Source organism: Anas acuta, chromosome 3, assembly GCF_963932015.1.
Source record: "Anas acuta chromosome 3, bAnaAcu1.1, whole genome shotgun sequence".
NCBI classification, from domain to species: domain Eukaryota; kingdom Metazoa; phylum Chordata; class Aves; order Anseriformes; family Anatidae; genus Anas; species Anas acuta.
In genome coordinates this window covers 17675989-17690610 of record NC_088981.1, presented here as the reverse complement: position 1 = coordinate 17690610, position 14622 = coordinate 17675989, and the positions used below count along the sequence as shown (strand labels likewise).

Sequence of the window (14622 nt, the reverse complement as noted above, 5' to 3'; positions counted from 1 at the left end):
CTGCTTGTGGGGCGCCCGCCATTGCAATCGCGAATAAATTACTACTTCACTGAGATCCTCGCCTGAGCCTAAGTTATTGGCTACAGAGTGTTTCTCACACCACCAACACATTCCAGTCAAATAACATTAGCCTCACAGTCCTCACCACAGACTGGGTGCTACCCTGAAGGGGTACTACAGGATTTTTGGGGGGTCATGGGGCAAAATGAAAGCCCAGGGTCTGTGAAGATGGCCTTTGTTTCCAGCCCCTCCTTGGTGAAGAAATGAAGAGGAAACAGCCCAGACTCATGGAGCTCTCCTACCTCTGTAAACAAATACCTTACGAAGGAGCACGAGCTTACCAAACACTTACTAAAATAACTTTCTGTCCTGCAGTTTTCCATCCAAAACTGAACTGCAAAAATTCAAAGCAATGCATTTTAAGTAGACTATCAAAATACTCTAATGTTATTTTTTCCTTATTTTTCTAGCTTTTCCTTATTTTTCTAGCTTTCTCAGCACTTTGTAAGGACATCTTCATGGGTGTGTTTGACATTATGTCTGCTGCAAAGTTTGGTAAACACTTAAAATACGTTGGTGCTCTCTTTCAAACCCACAATTAGTGTTCACTTTACCACGGCCAGAACGCTTGGCACATCGCTGTGCCAACTCAACTCCGACCAAATGCGCAATGCAGCTAACTCCATAGACGTGCTTTCCATCTCCACATTTTCCACTTCAGCAAATGACTGATCGTGAAAGATGGGATACACCCAAAACACAGAAAACCACTCATTCAGCAAGACAAAAATGGATATGCTGGCACTGAAACTTATAGTTGAATGTGAAATGCATCCCCCCAAAATCCTGGATTTCAGCTAACTATAGTAAATATTTCAAGAATGTCCCCAAGATGAATTTTAGCGACGACACACAGTAACTTGTTAGAAGTAAAACAAAGGCTGGCTTGATAGGGAATAGACAGTACTTTTACCCCTCTAGTGCATTTATCCCCTTACGTTCAGTGTTTTCCAGAAAGGATGTCACTTCCACGGAGAATTCAGTTGCTCTACATTTTAAGAGCTCAAATGTTCGTATGAAGCCTGACATATTTCAGAAATTGATACAAAAAAAATGGAAAGAAAAGAAAAATAAATTTCTGGTGACTTAGGATGCTAAAATACTTCCCACTAAAAGACAGTAACAACTAGAAAACTAGAAAATTACTTCCAGTAGCAGCCAGGCCTTCTGAAGTCTTTTATACTTAAAAAGATTTAGGAAAGAATAAGCATTTACCACCTTGATTTCCACTTTATTTAAAACAGAAAGAAAACCTGCCTTGCCATTCAAATAAGAATTGAGTTTAAAAAAAAAATCTCCATTGTTGGAAAAAAAAAAAATCCATTTCAAGTAAGTCAATATGCCTAAATAAGAGTAACTACCTAGCTGAGAGAGTTTTACTTCAACATTCATCTGGATATTTGATAATGCATGCAAATATAAAAACTTTTAACATATACCATAAGGAATTAAGCATTCCTAGTAACAACAAAACCTTGAAGCTGAAATTAGTGTTACTGCATGTAGAGTTTGAGGTGTGTTTTTTTCTTTTTTTTTCAGATGAAAATCAAAATATGGTGCTACGAAACTGTAAAAATAAAAGACAAATTGATGTTGATTTCAAATAAAAGTAACTTATTACCTTGTATGGCACTACAATTTGCAGAAAACTAGCACAAGATAATATTTAACCTTGGCCTACAAGCAGGCATGATTTCATTATTTCAGCTTAGTTATTTAAGGTATCAGGGGTAGTTAGAAACCTATCAAAGAAACTCCCAAGGAAGTCCTGCACTTGTGAGAGCTACACTGAAGTTCTTTCGATCTTGTTGTGAACACTTGCGCATATACTTGGATGCGGTTACTTTCTATAACTAGTCTTGGAGCTGTCAATGTCCTATGGCAATGTCAATACTGGTGAATTTATCACAACAGGAAAAGCTAAGAAATACATTAAAGTAAATGCTGTTTTAACATCCTAAGCCATTGTTTAACTATCAAGTAAATTACTACATGATCTGTTCACAGAAATTAATTGATCAGAAATTAGTAATTATCAATGTTTCATGTTACGATTGACTTTATCTCAAAAACATTATGATTTATTTAAACTATTTATTTAAAAAACAGAGTAAAAAAAAAAAGAATATCTTAGTGCTGATGTTATTTTCAGCTAGCTACTTTTCCCCTTGGTTCATAAGCTATCAGGAGACAGCTTCAAAAGCAATTTTTCTGTGCAATTCCACTAATATGTAGATTTTCATCTCCTTTCTATTGTCAATTCATTGCATAATCCCACAGAGCTAGTGCAGAAATGGCATTCAAATGTAGAATTCCAAAACCTGAAACACACTTGAAGCAATTTCGTTTCATAATGCTGAGGTTGCTTGCATTTGAGGTTTGGTCAGCGTGTTTTAGGAAAGAAAAGTATCTTGCAGCATGTGACATCAGAGCAGTCTGCACACCAACTACCACTGCATTCAGTACTGCTCCCTGACAAAACAACCTGAAACAAAGAAGCGTTTAACAACTGAAAAGAGCAAAAGGTTGCACACTGCGTAAGCAGAAATACATTTTTTAAAGCTATAAAAGCATTCAGAGTAAAGGAAAACTATCATCAAAGTACAACAGTGTATGGCTAATGTGAAAAATCTATCCTGAAAGAACTGGAACACTACAGAAAACAAAACAGCCTCTCTCACTGTATGAAAGGAAAAAAATCACTTTAAAGAAAAGTTCATTACCTCCAATTCAGCTCAAATCCTGATGTATATTGACTACTCATTACAATTATCACTACTACCACTATCCCTTGTTTTTAATAGTGTTTTCCTTCTACTTCTCCTATGTCCTTCTCTGTGTGCAACAGGCACCCAAGAAGGATGTGGTCACCACACCTAAACTTTCACTACAATAGCATTTGTGAAATTTAGATGTTTTCTTTCCTTTTCATTTGCTTTAACAGTTGCAAACATCCTACTAATAGCGCAATGCGTCACATTTCAAAGGCTGATCATCTAACATATACTCAAATCCCCTTTACATTTTTTTTTTTTTATCTTTGCAAAACATTCCCTTTTAAACAGGCACTGTATTACAACGGTATTAGTGATGAAACATGCCAACTGCCTGTGCCAAGTGCTGAAGGGGCATTTATAATTTGGTTTATAAATATGGGAACCTCACTGGCAAAGCTGCAAATCAAACAACAAAGGACTGAGAATTCATAGGGACTTTTTTTTGTGAAACTTTCAATAATAATAAATATGCAGGCATAATAGTATGTTGTTTTGAACCACAATGCTCCTTAATACCCTATCAAAACTTTACACCAACACCTATTTCACCTTGAGGACATTAACTATTTGAGGATGGAAGTATCATATCTACCACAGGTACAAAATATAGCAGTCTATGTACGTAGTACATGGGGTACACTTCACCTGGTAACAGAAGAGACAGTATCTCAACAGTTCACCCACAGACACATTTTAAAAGCTAGATGCAAAATAAAATTGAATACAAAAACCTTTCACATGAGGTTCTAAATGAAGAAACGGTTTATCAGAAATATACATTTGAAATGTTCAAGATTCAAGAAAACCTCGAGGGAAAATATTCTGCTTAGGCTTTTCCACAAGGCATTATCACAAAGAACTCTTTATCAGGTCACCAATTCTTCAACAAAACTAGCAGACTTCAAAATATTCCAGCAGAGCAATTTGCAGTTTAGCACCATCCCATATTAAAGCATTCTAACTATAGCTGTTTCATGAAAAGCCACAATCTCAAAGGAGAGAAAACACAACTGAGTAACAAACCAAAGTCAATTACAATATATCTTTTGGACAAAAGCAAACTAACAAAACACACACCAAAAAAACAAACAAACAAACAAAAAACCTAACACCAATCAGACAAATGAGAACAGGAAAAGAAGGAATGGCCAGTACAGACTCTGATTAAGGAGAATAAATGGACATATCAGAAGAGTTCATTCTGCCAGGTTAATGAACCAGCTTAAACAATTGTGAGTTACTCTCCTGGTTTCTGCCAGAACAAAATAAATTTATTCAGAGTATATTTAAAATTTCAGCCTCTTATAAGGTAATCTTTGCTCTGCACACAAGAACCACCACGGAATTCTGCAGAGATGACACACTAAAGAAAAGATGATGTGAGCTTTATGGAAAAAGCAATTATGGCCTCCAAATATGTTAGACACAAATGACATAACATTTTCCTTTGAACAAAATATATTATTTTCTGATATACCAATGTAAATATAAAGTACCACAATTTAGATACCTATTTCGAAAAATGTTATCACTTTGTTTTAAAGATAATTTGATCAAGTCCAAAAGAAAATGTTGGGGGGGGGAGGGGGGAGAAGAGAGGGGGAAAATCCACAGCAGAACACACAATGGTGTGTTGGTGTGTTTTCAACTTTTTCATAGATTGAACCAATTTAGCTAAGAAATAGAACCTGACCCTTAAATAAACCTGTTCAAAGATAGTCACGTTTCAGGAAGAGGTTTCCAGTTTTGCTGTTATAAATGATGGATCATTTACTCTAACACATGCCAATGTGTAAGATTCAGCAAACACATCTGGATATTCATAAATGTCCTCATTCATGTCTTTGATCAGATGGTACAAGGTTATCAATTCTCAACAACCACAAGATAGAGGCCGGTATGTTCTACTATGCTTACTATCATGGCAAATACTTGTTACTAGCATTAACTTTTTAATGAGAATTACCTTTCCAAGTAACTCTCCCTAATTGCAACAGGAATCTGGAGGTCAAATTGCTTACCTGTGGACATAATGCAGCTGATGAACAGAATCAATAGCTATCACCATTTCAGCCAAATAGAAACGAGCCATATCTTCAGGTAGTCTGTCCTCAAACTTGCTGAGCAATGTAAGCAGGTCTCCTCCAACATAGTAATCCATAACCAGGTACTATGGAGAGGAAATGATGAGAAAGCAAATGGGACGAAAACCATATTGAGTGATTTTAGGACTTAAAAACTAATTGAAACATAAAAGATAACTTATTGCAAAAATTATCATAGGCATTACAAATGCTGAGATGCTCAGATGTTCCAAGAAGAGTAGCAGTTTTAACCTCATTTAAATATTTAACCTACTTGAGTATTTTTTCTTATTTATACGTATCCAAACAGTCAGCCTCATGACAAAACATTATCGGCTTCATCCACTATCCCATCATCACACACAGTTATATTTAGATACTCAAAATGCCCTTTTAAAAACAGTATCCTTCAACTAAATGCAAGAGGCATAAAGGATTAAAGCACACACCTATGATAACCTGTGTTAATTAGGGATCTCATTTAGGAAATATAATATTCCAGGTTTCCCCTTCGCTTCTACTTACCATCTTCTCTTCCTATTATATAAATGATTTTGGAAAGTAACATTTTTTTAGACTACTCATAGATTAAAGCAAAAAGGGAGAGAATTCCAGTGTCTTATAGCATAATTCCAGATACTGTTGACACTGCACACAATACAGGATCTGCCAACATATGATGGAAGACATTACCTTCTCTAACTGATATCATGGAAGAAAACACTTTGATTTCTGCTTTATTAATGAAGCATATAATGAAGCATGTCTGCCATTGGATCAGATGCAAAGACTTAAAAGAGCTCACAATCTTTCTCCGTTTTACTGTATTATGAAAGAATGAACCTCTGTGTCCTTTGCAGACATGGTCAAAATGACTGGAAAGAAAGATAAGAGCTCACAATGAGTATCTTTTTATTTTAATTGTGAAACAGCAGCTGGAAAAGTAAATGAGAAAAAAAAAATATAACAAACTAAAATAAGATCGTTCTCTCAAGAGGGCCTGGTGAGAGTCGAGTGGAGTGAGCTGACTGCACAGCCAGTTCAGAACGGCAGCCAGCCACAGGAAGCCATCACTAATAACCGCGTGACGGCAGCGGGAGCAGCAGTCAGCTCCTGTGCTGAGAAGAGCATGAGGCTTGTGAGGTCCCAGGAATAGTCCGAGGGGATTTCTGAGCCCCAACACTCTCAGGCTTTGCCTCATGTGTTGTATTTGTGTAGGTGCTGGCCAGCAGGCAGACAGTCTCACCAGAGGGCCCAGCGATAGCCAGGCAAAGACAACTGATGGTATAAAATGGCAGGAAGCCGCATATAACCTATCCCTGGGGAGTGCCAGGGACCAGGGCCACAAGTGTGGACTTGCAAGACTATTTTGTTTTAATTTTCTTTTAGTAAAAAGCATATAGAGAAGTTGCAAGCATACAGAGAAGTTGCAAGACTATCTCCTATTAGCAGACAGGAGATTCATTACAAGATAAAGAACAGAAGCCACTCAGTGCTCAGCAAAAATAGGAAAACCTGCAAGATTACAACAAATTCTAGCAGGCTGCTGCTGAATATATCATATTTTCTTTGTAATACTATTGATAGTAAGATCAAAATTACATAAAACATGAGATCTTATTTACTGTTCAAATTAATGAAGAATGAAACAGGTTGGGAGGTTTTTAGGACAACAGCTAGGCTCATAAATGCAGAGCCCTGTTTCTATATAAACACCAGCAAAATCCATGGATCTCCAAAAGCATGGGAACTGACAGAACAGAAAGCAATACAGTGGCCAAAAAAATTTACAATTTTCCGTGATTCTGAAAGCACGTTTTTATTGTAATAAATAAAAAAATTATGACTACACGTTAGATTTTTAAGAAAACATTAGAACTTACTAACAGTACAGATTCAAAAGCACAAAGCAATAAAAACCAAATAAACAAAAATCTATCAATGTATAGTTGTTTACCTTTAGGGGCATAAGTATTACCAGAACTTTAATAACACAGTGAAAATATTTTGGTTGAGAAAGATTTCACTGAAAAACAACATGTTTTCTCTTATTATCTTCTTTTTGCAAGTCCGTCAAAATACTTGAAAAATAAGCAACATCGAATATTAAAGAGATACTTTCATCTACAGCTACAGCTTCCAATCTTAGTTATTAAGACTTAGTGGCATTCTTCCTTGTTGGAAGAACATTTGTTTTATTACATCTTAGTGGTTTTAGATCTTCAAAAAAGCAAAGAGCAATCAAAATGAATTGTTATTTCAAAAATCGGACAATTCCATATTTTAACTGTAAAGCTCCAATTAGTAATGTTAATCACATAAATAGAAAGCTTATGTCAGTAAACATGCTTTTTTTAATCCAATTAAGCTACAGGGGCAAATTATAAAAGAAAGTGCAGATAGATCCAGGCTTATCAATAAATTCAGAAACTTATCAATAAATGCAAAACAGTTTAGAAAACAAAATTGCATTCCTGAGATAGTAATTGCTAAAGTTTAAGTGTTGTGACCACCCTCCATCCTTCATTATCTTATTCACAAACTTATAGGTGCTCACAAGGTTCAGAATATACAATTAATGAGCTATGTTTGTCTCTCATACCACAACTAAGAATCTGAATTTCTATTCATATATACATAAGAGCAACACTCACTAAATAGTTTTCATCCTGGAATGCATAATGTAGCGTTGTGATCCACTGGTTATCTCCATTCACTAATACATCTCTCTCTTCTCGAAAACATGCTGTCTGAAGGGGAGAAAAATAATTATTATAGGCTTATTTAAAATAAACAAAAGCAAACACATTTTGCAATCTGGCTATTTAATTTTTAACATCACATTTGGAAAACAAATTCAAATCTTTCTCTCAGTTAATAAGTCATTTCCTACAATCTCCAAACATGCCAAAATCTATGAAAAATTAGGTATCAGAAGAGTTCTATGGGAACTAGAGGGGAAGGACAACAGACATCATCTACCTGGACTTGTGCAAAGCACTTGACACTGACCCACATAATACCCTTTTCTCTAAATTGGAGAAATATGGATTTAATGGATGGACCACTCAGTGGGTAAGGTAGATGGTCGCTTCCAAGAGTTGTGGGTCAACGGCTCAATGTCCAAGTGGAGCTCCTCAGGAGTCGGTATTAGGACTGGCACTATTTACCATCTTTGTTGGTGACATGGACAGTGGGATCAAGTGCACCTTCAACAAGTTTGCTATAAGTCCAAGCTGTGTGGTGCAGTCCACACACTGGAAGGAAAGGATGCCATCCAGACAGACCTTCACAGGCTTGAGAGGTGGGCCCATGCAAACCTCGTGAAGTTCAACAAGACCAAGTGCGAGGTCCTGCACCTGGGTCAGAGCAATCCCCAACACAAATACAAGCTAGGCAGAGAATGGATTGAAGGCAGCCCTGAGGCAGCCAAGATATTGCTTGCACTGTCCAAACTAAAGAGACTGCGGTCAAACAATTTTTTTGCTTTTACTGAATTTTAGTTTTCAGAGTCTACTTTAGGCAGTTTGTTTTTAGTATGCACAGATTAAGTAGTCCAAATAAATTAAAGAGTTAGATACATGTTCCGTTTTTGTGCTTTAGCAATTCCGGATTTATGCTTTAGCAATGAACTTTCTGTCACTGATTTTTGCAAATGGGACATTTTTATGAAACATGCTTTCAAATTTGAAACTTTTATCTCTCTAATTTTTCAATCAGAAAATTGGACCTTGACTAAATTCTAAATACTGACAAACTAATACACATGGTGAGTTAAAGCTCAGTGATTTCCTTATACCACAGAAAATATACTTGCTAAAGACTACTGAAATAAATGCACTATAAGGTTGCTTGTATAGTGCATAATTCTTGGCCAGTTACAGAAACAGGGTACTGTATAAAACATTCAGCCCCACCTAAATCGAGTCACCATGCCACTTAACCCTTCCCATGAACTGCTTTAAGCTTATTTTGATATTAATCTTCATATTGCCAATAAGTACTGAAACACCTCCTCAATTTGAATATACCCAGTCTTCTCATGGAAAAAGAAGTAACAATTCGCTAGAGTAAGAGGGGATGTGATTATAGAAAAAAATGTTATCTTACTTCAGCTCTCTTCAGCATCTCCCACTTATTAAGTATCTTCATGGCAAAAACCTTATCTGCATTTTTCAGTTTTACTACTGCAACCTGGAAAAGATAAACAAAAGTTAAGCCTAAACATTAAAAGACATTTTGTTTTCTTTTTATGAAGCCTTGCAATTTTTTTTCTTCAGTGTTTTGGAAACAATTTTACTATCCATGCATGTGATCATACCATCACTATCCAGAAAGAGTACCATCATAATAGTACAAGACATTTATTCTGCAAAAGCACCAAGTCTGTTTTAAGCTTTCACTATGTATCACACTTTCACTACACATCATTTTTCTAGGTGACTATATGAATGGTATTTTCTCACTATCACATTTCTTGCTCTATCATCTGCATGAAGCTGTCACTGGCTGGATACTTAATATTCGTGGACTCATCCTTCCAGTATTATACAGTAATTTCAGTTACAGACTCACCAAGAAAAGACAACAACTTAGTAGTCAGTTTCTAAAACCAAGAAACAACTCATTCTAGGTTCTAGGCACAAATTATTACTGTAGATTTGCTGAGGTAATTTCTACTCTTTCAAAAAAAATGCACTAAAATATATAGTAAAGTATTACTTCATAGTTTTCCACTTGAAGTTAAATGAACCCTTTTACCATGCCTCTTGTCAGTGGCAGGGAAATGCTGAAATTCACATTTTCTAGAAAAGTAAATGTAAGGAAACACAAGCTTTACTCCCCTTCACTGTTTGTTAAACATGAGATACCATAGGCCCATCTAATAATGCATTAGCAAAGTGTACTGATATAGTCTTTTTCTGAGAATATTATAGTTTTGCGAATTTATTTTAAAAGCTAAGATGGAATATTTTTACGAAAGGGGAAGGGAAGAATTTTACATAAATGTGTTTTCACAGTTCAGGATTCCCTGGGTACAGAACGCTAAGTGTCTTAAACAAATTGGCCATCAATCTGATACACATTCGGATCAAAATGAGACCAGACCATTGTATTGCCATACCAGCTGTCGAAAAGTTCAACTATCCATACACTACATTTTAATAACCATTCACCAACTAACCCATTCAGCCTCCTCCCTTTCAAATAATCCCTAAGGCTTAAGGAGATACATTTATTTCTGTGTGCACTCGGTTACAAACCAGCATGCTGTCACCCATATTATCACCATCTTCATCCTACAGGCCAGTGACAAAAAATACTAAGGTTGGTTCCTACGTTCCTTCTGCCTCTTTCATAATCAGTAAACTAGCCATGTGTGAAGACGACTATAAGAGAAAATACAAGATCAGACAGTTTGAAGAATGCGTAATGCAAACATCTTTCAACCATCTTCAAATGTGTCATCAGCTGCAGCAGCTTCACACATATGGCAAAAGTACATGTTGAAGGATTGCAATACTGAGATGTCTAAACTTAAGCATATCTAAAAGCGTAGCTCCTACTTAGCTACAGATTCCCAGACAAAGCAGCTGTCGCTTCCCATTTGTGCAGCAATACATTACCGGCCCTGCTGGTGATACTGCTGCCTGTGGGGTGAGGGGGAGGAATAAAAAAAGGGGAGACGACAGAAAGGTAGGAGATCTACGCGTTTAACCCCATTTATGAACCCAAATTTTTAGAGGTTGCTTCATGCATAAAAATTGAGGCTAAAGTCCAGACCTTGAATCCCTCGAAGTACTTTAAAATCTGACACACAAGAAGATTGCTTAGACTGCCATTTTCTTTCATAAATAACATCCACTATTCTGCGCGTGGTATCCCAAGACTGAGCAACACAATCTTCCATAGAAGGAAATCCTCCGTGGTAATACATAACCCACAATGCCCATCTGAAACTTGAGTTTCCTTTTATTCTTCTAGCAAAAACTCTAACAGGCTGTATCTGTATTGGCATTTTTAAATGAGAAACACTGGGAGGAGAAAACCTTACCATTGAACCTAGTCAGCACTCAAACTGTATCATCGCTTGGATGACAGGGACAGCTTCTGCATAATGCAGTCTGGGACATGAAGCTACTGGGTAATTCTGCCTTCAACATTTCTAAGGATTTTGCCATTGTTGTGGACAAAAATAAGAAAGCTGGCCATAGAGTTGACTACATTGCTGATGCTGAGTGAAGTTTTACCAACCCCACAACCCCACCATTACCACTGTAGGACCGGCAGCCAGATGTGTGAACAGAACATGGTATTTCTATTCCAACTTCAGGGCTTCATTTGTTGCTCTTAACATGCTCAGTAAAAGGCCATTTCGCTTTTGTTTGGTCTCGGTTTCTTTGGTTGTTGTTGGGGTGTGTTTTTTTTGACCCCCACCCAGATTTCTTAATGACATGTGCTAATTGCACAGCTGCCTCACTTTGCAGTCTCCTATACAGCATTTATTGGACACAGCTGAAAGAGACCCAGCGCTGCCTTTGGTTAACAGCTGGAGAGTAGGCTCTGTAATAATTGAGGGCTTGGTGCTTTCTGTGAATGTCTACCAGAACTGAAGAGTGACTAAAGGACAGAAATAGACTCGTGTTTACCAGCTGCATTTACAATCAGGAGCAGCCTTTTAGTCTGTCAAAGGCATTCATGTTATTCCATACCCATCCCTAGCCCACATCACCCCTACCCCACCCCACACACACAAGACCACAATGAAAACAGCCTCGTTTTCCTGCAATCACAGCATCTTTTTGCATGTCTCAGGGCTTCGTGGAAGTAAATTTTACTGTGCTTATTTCAGGATTTGACTGTGAAACAAAAACCTGACACTTCACCAGTGAACGATCCGAGGCGGTTTCTAATTGCAGCAAAAAATTCTGAAACATGATGACAGAGCCAGGCAGTGTTTACAAATGCATGCACACACACACGTCTCTATGCTATGAGTATGAATGCTCAAGTACACCGAGCATTCATTCGAGCTGTTTTCCCTTCCCCAGTGAAGTTGTGAAGACAGAAGAAAGGATGATCGTTCCTAAGTAGTTATCCTGAAGTACCTTGCTACTGGAATTTATTAAAATTGGACATAGTTTTTTCTTTGTTGTGGTGTTTTTTGTTTGTTTGTTGCTTTTTTTAATTATATTCTCCTGTGAGCAGCTCAACAAAAATTACTGGTATGTGTTGATGTAAACATTTTGGTTGAGTCAGATGCTTTTTCCTCATTCTTCCAACAGTTCTCTGTGTTTCTCACAGGGGGAAAGATGAAAAAGATGGGAAAGACAGTTAAGAAAACGGGGGAGGGGAAAAAAGGGCAATACTGCTTTTTCAAAAGTAGCCAGCCCACCAGAAACAAGCACCGAGTTTCAAAGTAACACACGGTGAACTAACAGCCTCACCTCTGTGGAATAACTAACACAATCTGAGCACAACACTCCTTTGGCTTTTCTTATCAAGTCTTAGCTCTTATGACCAACCTCTGGATTGAAGGGGGTGGGAGGTGTTATTGTTCATACCTAGATGCCAAAATTCAGGAATGCTTAGTTCTCAAAGCTACAAACATCGTCTTCAAAATATCAACAACATAAACACTAATATTTGCTTGCACAACCAAGCAGTGAACATTTTTTTTAAAAGCAGAAATAGAAGGAACTGAAAAATTCGATATTATTTAGAGTCTTAAATCAGCCACATTTTTATCCTGCAGTGACATACCAATGAGAACTGTTGCCTACTGGAATCAACAGCGGTCCCTCACTTTTCCTAGCAGCCTCCTTCAACTTCCAAGTTTAAAGTCTTCTTGTTTAGGGTTGTCTGTTAAAGTTTTTCCAACCATGTGCCTGAAGCCAGCAAAATGAAAACCCTTGATGTCCACATCATGAATTTCACTGGGATAATCCTCCTCCCAAGGAAAACATTTGTGTTTTCTAAAGGCAGCACTCTTTTACTCTAAATTTTAAATAAGTACGTGTATGCATGGAGAGGGAAGGCAAAAGGAAGCATTCTCAGAGTGACATCAAGCAGGGTAAGGACTTCAAGGGAAAAGGAAAGCTAAGAACCTCTTACAGTTATAAGCAATACTTGAACTGTTTTTTGTCTACATCAAACTTTCATGAACAAAAAGGGAAATATTAATTAACTACGCAAGTTAAAAAACACTGAGTAGTGTAAAACCAAAATCAAAACAAGTCTGAGACTGTGCTAATGAAAGCTTGCACTAAAACTTCATAGTCTATGGAATTTCAGAATTATGCTGCTTCAGGAGATGAAAATTAATCTTCCCAAAAACCTAGAGAAACTTTGGTCTCATTTACAGTTTGCTGGAAAGAAACCATCTTCTGCTTAATCTGTCTATGCAAACAATTATCTACTGAATAATAACAAATATTTTGCAGCTTAATATCATTATGGTGCTTGGTGGCTAAAGTAGCAGCAACATTTGGCAATCCTTTTTTAAACCTTGCTTATATACTTACTAGTTATTTGGAAAGAAAACTCTTAATTTCATACAGAATTTGTTTCCTAGACAAATGTCTAAGTAGGACTTTAAACTTGTATTTAAACTAGTCAGTAGACCTAACATATATGCTTGCAAATACTTTAGAAATCCCACTTTAAGAACGTATAAAGTCAAATATTTTCATTGAAAGAATTTCAGTTTTCCCCTTACTGAAGATTTTGATGATTAAGTGGTCATGCTGTCTTTCTTAGGTAGGGCATTATGAAGAAACACTGTTCCTAAAAGCCAACTACCGTGTTGTGTGGACTGTCCCCAGAAGAGGATGGGGCAAGTTACGCTCTCACTATCCATGGTATGATTCATCACAAAGAAGCTTCCTTCGAAAGCACTACAGGGGTGGGTGGGTGTGGGAATTAGCTGCTCTGGAGTTTGATGCTGATTCAGCAGACTAAAATGACCTCTTTTTGAAAGTGTAATATAAGGCAGGTTTCATGCATGATTCTTCTGACAACAGAGTACTTACACAGTGATTTTTCTTACGTCCTGTATGATTTGTGCATGAACTGAGCTGCAACTACTATGGCAACACTGAGAAAGTCACTGATTTATGCAGAAACATTTGCATCAAGATGGTGAATGCAGCATTTCCTTTGTGGCAAAGGTTAAGACTGAAGATGGATTATCCACAAGTGGATACTACATTACAGTAAAAATTCCTGTTCCTTAAGTACTACCTACAGAATTTTGTTCTTCCATAATCAGACTAGTAAAGCCTAATTTTTCACATTAAGCAAATATATAAGCAAACCTGAAAACTCGTCCTCGTCTGCCATCAAAGCCCCCAGAGATGCTTTTATATCAATGAAAACATAACAGTCTGAAAAACATTTCCCATTCCAGAAGAAATTAAGACATTGCTCAGAATCTTTTCCTTGTACTTTGGATTTCAGTGCTCAGATTTTTTTTTTTTGAGGCAATAAGGAATAACTTCTGCAGAAGCTTTGCGTATTATTCTCATTTGTTGCACATTTGGCCATCAAAAAATTCTAGGCATTGTTACACGTTTTCTTACTCCTTCTATATAAACAGTGACTTAAGTGAAGAATAAAACACATTCTTAATATAACTTAAGAAGGGGGGCAGAGAGCTAGTGTTTATTCATTCCAGTTTCCTCAGCCTGTATATTCTGACA

At 37.0% G+C, this 14622-nt stretch overlaps 1 protein-coding gene across 8 annotated transcripts in view; it reads right to left on the bottom strand.

The window, feature by feature from the left end:
- Positions 1 to 14622, bottom strand: part of CDC42BPA (CDC42 binding protein kinase alpha) — a 156597-nt gene that overhangs the window by 98973 nt on the left and 43002 nt on the right. For all 8 annotated transcript variants that reach the window (XM_068675911.1, XM_068675909.1, XM_068675910.1 and 5 more), the window contains exons 4-6: positions 9032 to 9115; positions 7576 to 7671; positions 4859 to 5007 (exon numbers count right to left, since the gene is read on the bottom strand). In XM_068675911.1, the coding sequence (XP_068532012.1) occupies positions 4859 to 5007; positions 7576 to 7671; positions 9032 to 9115 (329 nt within the window). The remainder of the gene's footprint in view (positions 1 to 4858; positions 5008 to 7575; positions 7672 to 9031; positions 9116 to 14622) is intronic.